Here is a 12,293-nt window from a genome sequence, read left to right on the forward strand (position 1 = left end):
ACACTCAATTCTCACTGGTATCTGCTAGACAACAAGTACCAAAACATGATTAGTTCATAGATTTCACATGTAAAATTCATTTTATACAACCCCACCTCCATCTTGCCTGTTCATAATTCTGAGAAATTCTTGAATTGTGTGCATGTGTGCATGTACATGTTTATGTTATGCGTGTGTGTGTGTGTGTGTGTGTGTGTGTGTGTGTGCGTGCTTGTGTGTATGCCTGCGTATGTGCCTGTGCATGCAAGCGTACATATGTCTACTGTGTGAGTATGTGTCATACATATGATTACTGTGAATGTATGTGTGTGTGTGTGTGTGTGTATCTGTTTGTGCACATGTGTGCACATGAAATGGGTTAACATGACCCCTGGAGGCAAACATACGGAAAAAAATGGTCATCCTAGGCCCTACAGTTCTCAAGATATTCACAGAGAACTGTGTCTGCCCTACCCTCCTTTCGGGGGGTCCAGTCCAGCGGGGGGGCTACAGATCAAAACGAAAAACGATGGTTCCATGCTATCCATGTGGGGTTACATGCCCACCAAGTTTCGTGTACCCCGGTCTTTCAGTGTCCCGGGAATCATTGACAGAAATTTGGGCATGCGAAAAAGAAAAAAATAAATAAATAAATAAAAAGAATAATAAATCTGACTAAACCTATATGACCGCCGCTTCGCTGCGCGGCGGTCATAATAAATGTGAAGTGAGCAGAATTTAAAGCGATGGTTTAAATCAGTCTCTGGTGGCCCTTTAAGTGACATCACACTCTTTCTGCCACTCGTTGCTTATCGCTGGTTATGCTTTGCATGTGTGGCATTCTGAGACGTTCTTTAATCGGGACCATTATCGCTCGTTTCAATTTAGGACCTTGCAGTTGGAACTGTCGTTTGCTTATTCAAAGTCTAAAGACAGTCCAAAGTAGCCTGGGCTATTCGAAGTGTCCGTTTATTGCACATCATTTTTTACGTCATTTTGAAGAATGAAGAGCCACTGCATACCTGTGTGTCTTGGCGTGTTGCAAAATCCGTGGAGTTCACTTTATTGTTTAAGTCAGACATGTTAAGTTTTTACCCGTATAACTTACACTGATCCATCTTAGCCAAAGCCCTGCTTCTATCCTCACTGGTAGCTTACAGTACAGTGGTGTGTGGGAGGGGGAGTGGCTAGCGGCGAAAGCCAATGTGCTTCTTTTACCGATATATTTAACGATATCTTTTGCATTTCTTATTCAAACAACGTCAAATTTGGCACTGAAATCAGTCTGACAAACGGTCAGCGAGATATGCGTGCCACAGACAGACAGACACACAGACGCTTCTTGCTTTATAGATAGATGTTGAGGCCAACACCATCATAAACAATAAACAAAATGCACAGATTTACTAAAAGTGTACCCCCCCCCCCCCCCATTTTTAATTGTTATTTTATGAGTAAAGGCAAAATGTACTGTACAATGATCTAAAAAGTAACTAACTGAAGGTGGTGTTCTCAGAACACCAGTAGTGGTGTTCTCAAACATTTGCACACAAGGCCACGGCATAATCACAACCCCCTCATGTCAGGCCAGGGCCCCATATCTTGATATACATTCAAGCTGGCCCATGTTTACATGTTTACTCAACAGTCTGGCCTCTAGGCTGCCTTTATCCGTAACTGCAGTGCAAAAAAAAAATGTGTTCATGTTGTGAGATTGGAGCACCTGGCAGGTAGCACCTTGGTACTTTCCCAGCCGAATCAGCCAGTGCTGCGTCATCAGACACAGCCCCCGTCAGTCAGAGGGTATAAGAGCAGAAGAGGGTTCCAGTGCCGTGGTACATCTGTGGACACACTACGATGGCCATGCTTTGGATTGCCAGCTGTTTCGCCCTCGTGGTGTCTGCCCTGGGTGAGTGGGGCGTTTAGTGTTGCTGTTTATTCTGTCTGTCTTAAACTACTTGGCACTTGGTGTCTGGTTTGAACTATTTCGAAACCTCACAGTGATTAAATCATGAAAATCACAGATATGAAGATTTACACTCTACACACAGAAAAAAGAATACATATGGATGTAAAGTACTGCACTGTTTTGTACTGCAATGGCTTAAAGAATAGAATAGCCATTGATCAGATTTATGATATTGACATTATTGTGAAGTTATTATGTCACTGTGGTCAGTCACTCTCCAACCCCTCTTGTTCTGTATTCTCTTCCGCCCTCAGGCTGTGGGGTTCCCTCCATCAAGCCCCAGGTGAGCGGCTACAACAAGATCGTCAACGGAGAGAACGCCGTGTCCGGCTCCTGGCCCTGGCAGGTGTCTCTTCAGGTACGCTCAAAGTCAAAGTCAATTTTTACTATAGATTATTAAGGTTAGAAACTAACCATACGTATAGTGTGCCATCTGCAAATGTTTTAGAAATGAGTTGAATGAGTAATTAAATGAGTTATCTAAATGTTCTTCTAACATTCTTAAAGCTCTTAAAGTTATTTTCCTTTTCTTCTTCCTCTCTGACACACAGCAATCTAATGGATTCCACTTCTGCGGAGGTTCTCTGATCAACCAGTACTGGGTCCTCACTGCTGCCCATTGCCGTGTCAGGTGTGTGTGTGTGTGTGCCTCTGTGTGTGTGTGTGTCTGTGCCTCTGTGTGTGTGTGTCTGTGCCTCTGTGTGTGTGTGTGTGTCTGTGCCTCTGTGTGTGTGTGTCTGTGCCTCTGTGTGTGTGTGTGTGTGTCTGTGCCTCTGTGTGTGTTTGTCTGTGCCTCTGTGTGTGTGTGTGTGTGTCTGTGTGTGTGTGTACTGTATGTCTGAGAGCAAAATAAAGTGTGTTTGTGTGTGTGTGTGTGTGTGTGTGTGTGTGTGTGTGTCTGTGTGCGTGCGTGTGTGTCTGTGTGTGTGTGCGTGCGTGTGTGTGTGCGTGCGTGCATAGGGTGCGTGTGTGTGTGTGTCCAGGTGTCCAGCCCATCACTCTCATCCAGTGCTACATGTCTCTACACACTTGTACACATCCTCTTACATGCTGGTTGTTATCTCTGTGTCTCCAGTGCCTCTCACCGCGTGGTCCTCGGGGAGCACGACCGCGGCTCCTCTGCTGAGCCCACCCAGGTCAAGAGCATCGCCAAGGTGAGGCACCAGTCACAGCCTGCTGGCTTATCATCCCTCTGCATGTCCGTCTGTGGGATAACCTACTTCCCTTTTAGTGTTGTCTGCCTCTTTTATGTTCTATCAATCTCCCATCTAACATTCCAGGAATGTTAATTAATTTCCCTTTTTTTCAACATGTTTCACACCATATCTAAGCCATTTACTGTGGTCTGTCTGCTCTTAAGGTTATCACCCACTTCATCAGCAGTAACATCACTATGTCTTGCACCCGCTCTATGTCCTTCTGTAGACTCTTTACTATTACTGTCACTGTTATTATTAGTTTGTGAATCACTCAGAAGTCTCTCTCTCTCTCTCTCTCTGTCTCTCTCCCTCTCCTCTCTCTCTCTCTCTGTCTCTTCTTCCTGCAGGTCATCTCCCACCCCTACTACAATTCCAACAACTTCAACAATGACATCACACTGCTGAAGCTGTCCAGCCCCGCCCAGCTGACGTCCCGCGTCTCGCCCGTCTGCATGGCCTCCTCCAGCACCAGCTTCCCCGCTGGCATGCGCTGCGTCACCACCGGCTGGGGCAAAACCGGCTCCACCTGTGAGGACGCACACACACACACTCTTTCTCTCTCTCTTTTTCTCTGTCACCACTGTTAGGGGTATCACCTGTGAGGACACACACACACACACACACACACACACAGACACGCACGCACACACACACGCATGCACGCACACACACAGACTTTCTTTCTTTGTCACCACTGTTAGGGGAAGACTGGCATCACCTGTGAGGACACACACACACACACACACACACACAAACACACTTTCTCTCTCTCCCTCTCTTTCTTTCTTTGTCACCACTGTTAGGGGCAAGACTGGCATCACCTGAGGGTCCTGTATACACACAGTCACACACACTGTCAAACACACACACATACACACACACACACACAAACTGACACCACAAGTGAGTGTCTAATCCAGAAACACACATTCTCACACATGTTTATCCACACACACACACACACACACACACACACACACACACATACATATTTCAAGATGTTTTTAATTGTTTTGTCACCGCACAGTAAAATAACTCTCTTCTGTCCGCTCTCTCTCTCCCGCCCCTCCAGCGAGCCCCCGTATCCTGCAGCAGACCGCCCTGCCTCTGCTCAGCCCTGCTCAGTGCAGACAGCACTGGGGCAGCAACAGGATCACCGACGCCATGATCTGCGCCGGAGCCTCTGGAGTCTCCTCCTGCCAGGTGAGAACACCACTGACACACGCACACACACACACGCACACACACACACGCAAACACACACACACACACTTGTACGCACACACACACGCACACACTCATGCACGCTCGCACGCATGCACACACACCCTGTGTGTGTCACCTTTATATCTCGAGCTGAATACACAGTATATCATGCCCCATGTGTTCTCTCTCCAGGGTGACTCTGGCGGACCTCTGGTGTGTGAGAGTGGAGGAGTGTGGTCCCAGGTTGGCATCGTGTCCTGGGGCACCAGCAACTGCAATGTGCGCAGCCCTGCCGTCTACGCCCGCGTGTCTTACCTGCGCAGCTGGATCGACCAGACCGTCGCCCGCAACTAGAGCTGAAGCCTCTGGAGCTGAGAGAAGATGTACTATAGACTGTAACAATAGTCATTAAAAAACGAAATATCTCCACAGAGTTGTTTTGACCATTTTGTTATTAGGTAAGATGAAACTGTTCTGTAAAAGGTAGCATTTTTTTTTTTTTTTAGTATTGCCAGACTCTTACAATTTCAAACAGATAAATATTTTTTTTCATGCATTCAACACAGACTTTTATATACATTCCGCAACATTATTAATTAAACATGACAATTTAAGATGAAACTACACTAAAAGGAAGTCTTATTTGTTTCTGTAGTATTACCAGGTTCCAGTTATGGGCAAGCTACTTAGAAAATAAATTAAGCATTAAAGATAAATCAGTCAATTTTTCATATAGATCTGAATATTCATAGATCTGAAAGTCACTGAATATTGTCAGTACGTGAAAAAAAAATGGTAAAGCAGGCAGGCAGCTACATCACTACATTTGGGGGCATGAACATGGGGGCTCAAGAACCAGAGTGTAGCACTGTAGCTGCCCGTAAGCTCTAACTGTTGGCTGATGCAACTCAAGCTAGGTAAAAAACTATGGTTTTTGGATTTCTCCTTTAAGAGTAGCTAATAGGCCTAGAGTAGCTTGTAGCTTAGCTCACTACATTTTGCCCATCACTGCCAGGTTGTTAGGTCCGTGTACCTTCTGTTCATTTGATTTTCAAGGTTGAAACAGTGATCAAAAAACGGATTTGAAGACCTTTACCTAAAACAGTACTTCCCAGAGAAAAATAAAACACAAATATTGAAGCATTTTGTGGAAAAAATAATCAAATATACAATGAGGGTTTGAATTTCAATATTGTAATTTCAATTAGTCATTATTCAAGTTAAAAATGAAAACCCAGGCACACGAGGCCACCACACACTCAACAAGCTACTGCATGCTCACAGCATTTTTTTGCCACTGCCCGAATGGATAATTGCTAGCCTATATGTTCATCAAAGGGAGCAAGTGGTGATGTTGAAGGACAGTGATCTGCACATAGAAAAAAAAATCGCCAGAACATTCCAAGCTTCTCATTTTGATCGATATGTAGGCCTAATTTATGTCCAGGTGTGCTAGGGAGTGGGATTAAGGTTGCGTGCACCCTTCGAAGAAAGAGGGGAAATGTCACTGAAAAGACAATCAACATCATGCAATTTATTTGACTATGTTTTGTAGGTATAGGCTTAGCTTAACAGTTTAAACTGCAAAAAAAAAAAAAAAAAAAAAAAATCTAACGTCGGTGCGTTTGTCTCGTATCGGACTCCCATAATGCCATATGTGCATGTTGGAATGTGATATATCGGTTTTAGTAGGCCCATTGTATTTGCATTTACCTTGTGGTGTGTTAGCATGTGTAGTCTTCCCTTGGTTGTACCCATAGGTTGTACCTCATGTGTTTATTCATGTGTGTTGTGTGTGACTACCCGTTGTGCATGTGTTAGTGACTAGCCTTGTGTGTTCTATAATGATGTTTTGACCTGTCTGTGTTCCCTGCTCCTGACCCAATAAATGTACTGATTTGAACCTTGTTGCCTCAGTTGTTACAATATGAATATAAATATATAAATAGCCTACGCCTTGGTCAGCTGGCTACTATGCTTCCTTAGGCCTTATCACGTGCACCCCCCCCCTCCCCCAATGCAAGGACAACTCATTCTCGATTCTTTCTCCATTACTATTCTCCTTTACCAACATAATACAGGCAACGATAGGCTAGTCGCGCATACAGAACAACAGAGGAGCCCAAATGCATATTTTCGTGCCTCATGCTAGGCCAGTGAATTGTTGTCAGATTTTTTCCAGCTCTGCGTTCTATGGCTTCCACTCCCCTTGCTCCTAGTTGATACAACGTAGGCCTAGTTGACATTTCTGCGTAAGTTAGCTTGTTTACAAACATGTCTCTAATTAAAACGTCATAGGTTTCAATGTAGGACAGCCTAGCGGGGATAGGCCAAATGAAAAATTTGGAAAGTGCCGATTTCACATTATTGTTGTGCGGATTTTGAATTTCGGTCGTGGGGTTACAAAGTTTAATATCCAAAACAAAAACACGAGGGAATTTCCTATTTTGTTTTTAAAAATACAGATATAAGGTCGTTTTTCGATTTTCAATTTTCGTTTCGAATTTGAAAATGAAATGAACAGAAGGTACACGGACCTTGTTACCATTTCTGACAGTTTATTCTGTTTTACATTTAATCAAATGGACAAGCAAAAAACGCTGCCAAATTTGTTTTTAACAAAACATGACAGTAAAACAGTAAAACGACAGTGATTTGTTCTTAGCAAAACATAACAGTAATTAAGTTTACATTTTATCTACTGTAAGACCAAATTATATCAATGATATTTACAGGTTCTTACAATATAGGAATGATTACATTTATAAGTTATAATTTAGTGAATTAAGAGTTTATTATGAATACAATAAATTATGCAAATAATTCAGTCAAACTGAATGCAAGTTAAATATTCCACAATTTTGGGAATTACGCTCATTTTCCATCTCCCCTCGAGTTAAACAGTTGATTTTTACCGTACTTTAGTTTATCCCGTAATAAGACGGAAAATGAAACGGCCGAGGGGACTATTTTCAGGTGCTGCGTGCACCCCCCCCCACACACACATAAAACGATGACAAAACAAACAAATAAAAAAACTTTACTAACAAACAACAAACTAGCGGTGGTCATGATATATATTTTTTGTCCCTTAGATAGGACTACAATTCATTCATTTACACCCATTTCCTCTGTGTGTAAGTCATCTACAGGTAGGTCTGAGGCAATTCCTGATGATTCACGATTCATCCACCGGACGACTTTTCTGTATGATCGGTTAAGGTCATGCACATCAGCTTCAGACCCTGGGGGGATTCAAACATACATGAATGAGGAACTACTGCTGGCAATAATCATAGCACATCAGAAATGGAATATTTAACATGAAATACAATGCATATACAATTCACAAAGTTCACAGCTTGCAGGACAATAACCCTATGTTTGAATGATCAAACATGTTTAAAAATGGTAGTACAAGCCATTCTGTGAAACGTCTGTGTAATCTTACCAAATTCTTTTAGCTCTGATATCTGATGCTGAAATCTCTGTGTGACGCCAAACTCCCGTCTCCCCCACTCCCTCTCCAACATCTCTTTCATTCTCTCCATCTGACCAGCAGGCTTCTCGCTGGCCGGCTCTTGGTCTTCAATCCCTGGTTGATCACATGGGTGAGCCCAATAGCCATTCAAATGACCACCAAATCACATCATGTAGCATTTATGATGAGTAAATACTGCATGTGGACACTGGTCAAAACCTTGACCTTGCTATGGGATTTTCACTACTCAAAATTACTATTATTATATGCATTTGACACTTTATATAAAATAAAAAATAAAAAAAAATCATAAGTTGCTATTAGCAGATATTATGAGCATAGTATCTTGCTAATAATAGGCCATTATTAGTGGCATTGGTAATCTGAAAACCTAATTCAACCAAAGATGTTTAAACAAGTGGAACCAAGCTTAAGACTGCAATGAAAAGAGTGGCAGTACTGTATATCAGATGAGTTCAAAACTGAGTTATTACCTGTGGCAGCATTAATAAGAGATTTCTTGATGGGCAGTTTGGATTCAGATGGCCTCGGTGAACAGGTGCCTTCTCCTGAAGTTTCCTCAGAGGATGAGTGATCGTCTCTGACTGATTAAAATGTAACCGTATTTATTGATACGCAAATATATATTTCTGTTACTTACAATATTAATTGATATTATGTAATCAAAAAATGTAGCAAAAGCAGTAGAATTCATATCAAGATTTACTGAAGGGGGAGAAAAAAGCACGATCCAAACTCACATATTGTTCCGGGATTATCCATACTTCCTTTCAGCTTTGTTGTGAATTCACTGCAGATGGTCACAATCTTCTTCTCTAATTCGCTATCCATTTTCTGCCATTTCTGATCCAAGAACTGCACCATTTCATTTGGTAAATCTATCACATTTTCAGTGGTCTTTTTATCAATAAATTTTTGTGATTCAGGTTCTGGCCTAAACAAACAGAGATCGGCCATCATTTCCTCAATCTTCCTCAGCAGCGTCATGACTTCATCTTCTTTGTCATACCAACTCTGGACATGGTATCTATTCCCACATTTCTCCACAAGCCATCGCAAAGGTTCCCCTTCACCCTCAATGTGCTCCTCAATGGTTGTGTCTCCCAACAGATCACCACTTGTGAACAGCACCATGGTGTGTCTCCAGATATCATCGCCAAACATCTTCATATTGTCTTCAGTGATCTTCCTCTGTTCCTCAGAGAAGGTTGTGTCTGCTGGCACAGCCAGGAGAATGGCATGAGGAGTTTTGGAATGAAGTGTCAGCCCTCTCTGCAACTCTGTCTTCACCCATTCTGGAGTGCATTTAGCAGGTAAGTACTTCCACCAGCCAGGGGTGTCCACCACAGAGACTCGTCTTCCAGAAACTTCTCCAGATGTTCTCTCAGACTGACATGTTCTAGTTCTCTTTGTATGTTTCACACGGCGCAAGATTGTATTCTTTGCAGATGTTTTCCCAGAGAACAACCACCCCAATAGAAGAATCTTGAGTTCTGATAGTCTGACATCTGATTTGGAAATGTGATATCATCAGACCACAATCGTGGATCAAAAATAGTGTTGTGTTGCAATTAAGTTAGTAAGTCCTTATAGTAAAGAGATTACATTTTGAATGCTGACCATTCTGTATCAATTGTGCTTTGGGATTAATCTACTTACCATATTTCTGTAGTATTTCTCTTTGGATCTGAACCTTCTGCAATCTCTGCTGTGCTCTCTCCCTGTAAGTGTTCCTCTTCTCTTCAACTTCCCTCAGTATTTTCTCATCGAGCTCAAAACAGCTGTTTCTAGTCTTTGCTAGAATATCAATTTGTTCTAGTAGCTTATTCACCTCATTACAACCTTCTGTACTGTCCATGTTAAACATGTGACACCTGTTCCCACATTTCTCTCTCACCCACTTCAGAGCCTCTTCCTCACTCTCAACATGCTGCTCTATGCTTTCACCCTCCAGAGATTCTCCTCTGGTGAACACCACTATTGTGTGCTCCCATATTTTCTGCCCAAAGAGGCCAACGTGTTCCTCCACAGACCTCCTGTTCTTCTCAGTGAATGGCACATCAATACCAATGACCAGAATGAAAGCATGAGGTCCTGGTGGACACATAGACACACTCTGCACAATCTTGTGCTTGATAACCTCTGCTGTGTCAATAACAGGAAAATACCTGATCCAACCTGGGGTATCTATAAAAATAACCAACCTCCCCCTCTCTCTTCACACAATCACCTGTCTTTTTTTCTGACTCATCTGGCTCACCAAGCACATTGTTTATTACAGGTGTCTTTCCTGACTCAATTGGACCTAGGACCACCACATGCAGGTCTGAAAAAAGAGGAGCAGAGAAGTCACTGTATTAGGACGTTAATAGAATTTCAATAACATATTACGTAATAAACTGGACAGTCTGCATTTTCAATATGCCATTGCAATATCTGATGAGGAAAAAAGATCATGCAAAACGATAACCAAAACTATTCTGTGATTTACCTTGTAATTTGTGACTACTGTCATAAAGTGTTTTAAGTAGTGTATTGTTTTGCCAATAACAGTTTGTTATCATTAATAAGTCAACATAAAGGGAGATTGACAGCACAGTAGAGTGACATAGTGAGTAGTGCATTCATTGAGCAATCTTAGAAAAGGAAACTTTTGAACGTCACACCACAAAGCCCATATCAAAGTGTAAAAATACAAATCAATGTTGGACATTAATCATTATACTCTCATAGTAACAGCACATGTACTGTACAGTACACACATTCTTCTTACATAATCTGAAGCCTCAAATGTCTCACAGTCTCTTTCATGAACCTCATGTTCAGTTCACCTTAATGTACAGTACCTCACCATGTCACAGCAATGTAATTAATAGCCATTTCAGTCAGTAATATGAACTTGGTATATACATTTGACCTGAGATATCAATGATGAATTCTTAAATTTATATTGTTGCATGACCAATAGATATTGCTTATTTTATTTACCTTGTTGATTGAGATGTCCTGACATGGTCTTCTTCTTTTCAACATTTATTTCTTCCTCTGTTCAGCACATCCATATTCAGTGTTGCACTCTAACAAGTAACAACTGAGCTCTGAGTTCTAACTTTCAGCTCTTTCACATTTGCGTCACTGATACATGCGGAAAGGGTTTGATACTGATCAACTGGAATGACTGCTTTCTCCAAGCGTCTTATCAGAACATTCAGACTGATGCTAAGATAGAGCTGTACCAGAAAATAAATCACATGATGCCAAATGTTTGTTTGGACAGAAGCATGAACGACTAAACCAGGTTGAGACAGATAATGCTTGTTGTTTTTTTGACATTGCATGATGTCATTGTGCCTCAAGATGGCTGACAGTAACCTAATTTCAATCATTTTCATTTTGTTGTTGTTGTCATTGTTGGTATTGTTGTTGTTTTTACAGGCACACAGTATAATATTAATGAAAATGTGATTTGTTGCATCAGATACATTGCTGTATCATTACCAAAAGCATAGTCTCCAATCTAGAACCTGGTCTTCTGACCTCTTTTGGGATATTTCTTAGGCCTATCCTAAGCTTTAAGTTCTTACAGTTTTCCTTTTCCTTTTCAGTGTATCATTTACCTTGATAGTGTAAATTAATATATTGCAGAGTTGTAATTCAGCAAGCAGTGTCTTAATATTTTTGCTGCCATCTAGTGCTCTTCCACATTCACTTACATCACCACTTTAATCATAAAATTATGATTGTAAATACCAGTGTCTATAAAAACTAGATGTACCGCAGAGCGGTACAAAATATGACCGCCGCCCAGTCCAGCACATTTTTTCCACAAAAAAAAATCACGCTGAAAGGCCTATATGATTCTAACTGTCTCACTAAATTGCATTATCCACACTCAATTCTCACTGATATCTGCTAGACAACAAGTACCAAAACATGATTAGTTCATAGATTTCACATGTAAAATTAATTTTATACAACCCCACCTCCATCTTGCCTGTTCATAATTCTGAGAAATTCTTTAATTGTGTGCATGTGTGCATGTTCATGTTTATGTTATGTGTGTGTGTGTGTGTGTGTGTGTGTGTGTGTGTGTGTGTGTGTGTGTGTGCGTGCGTGCTTGTGTGTGTGCCTGTGTATGTGCCTGTGCAAGCGTACATATGTCTACTGTGTGAGTATGTGTCATACGTATGATTACTGTGAATGTATGTGTGTGTGTGTGTATCTGTTTGTGCACATGTGTGTACATGAAATGGGTTAACATGACCCCTGGAGGCAAACATACGGACAAAAATGGTCATCCTAGTCCCTACAGTTCTGAACATATTCACAGAGAACTGTGTCTGCCCTACCCTCCTTTCGGGGGTCCAGTCCAGCGGGGGGGCTACAGATCAAAACGAAAAACGACAGTTCCATGCTATCCATGTGGGGTTACATGCCC

The 12,293-nt window shown here is 41.7% G+C and overlaps 2 protein-coding genes across 2 annotated transcripts; one reads left to right on the forward strand and one right to left on the reverse strand.

Annotated features, from left to right (window-relative positions):
* The first annotated feature begins 1,766 nt into the window (after positions 1 to 1,766).
* On the forward strand, positions 1,767 to 4,841 carry LOC143128686 (chymotrypsin-like protease CTRL-1). The gene is made up of 7 exons (XM_076289864.1): positions 1,767 to 1,888; positions 2,203 to 2,306; positions 2,500 to 2,579; positions 3,024 to 3,102; positions 3,495 to 3,675; positions 4,220 to 4,350; positions 4,546 to 4,841. Exons 1-7 carry the CDS (start codon positions 1,837 to 1,839, stop codon positions 4,705 to 4,707), a joined length of 789 nt encoding a protein of 262 aa, XP_076145979.1. The 5' UTR covers positions 1,767 to 1,836; the 3' UTR covers positions 4,708 to 4,841.
* A 2,049-nt stretch (positions 4,842 to 6,890) lies between these two features.
* On the reverse strand, positions 6,891 to 10,051 carry LOC143128669 (GTPase IMAP family member 8-like). The gene is made up of 5 exons (XM_076289863.1): positions 9,515 to 10,051; positions 8,596 to 9,363; positions 8,329 to 8,439; positions 7,805 to 7,948; positions 6,891 to 7,598 (listed from the first exon to the last, which is right to left on the reverse strand). Exons 1-5 carry the CDS (start codon positions 9,960 to 9,962, stop codon positions 7,462 to 7,464), a joined length of 1,608 nt encoding a protein of 535 aa, XP_076145978.1. The 5' UTR covers positions 9,963 to 10,051; the 3' UTR covers positions 6,891 to 7,461.
* Between the last annotated feature and the right edge of the window lie 2,242 nt (positions 10,052 to 12,293).

This window comes from Alosa pseudoharengus, unplaced genomic scaffold (genome assembly GCF_046254945.1).
Source record: "Alosa pseudoharengus isolate Yale_2024_CS ecotype anadromous, Long Island Sound unplaced genomic scaffold, YU_APseudo_1.1 YU_APseudo_1.1_scf_1, whole genome shotgun sequence".
Taxonomy (NCBI): domain Eukaryota; kingdom Metazoa; phylum Chordata; class Actinopteri; order Clupeiformes; family Clupeidae; genus Alosa; species Alosa pseudoharengus.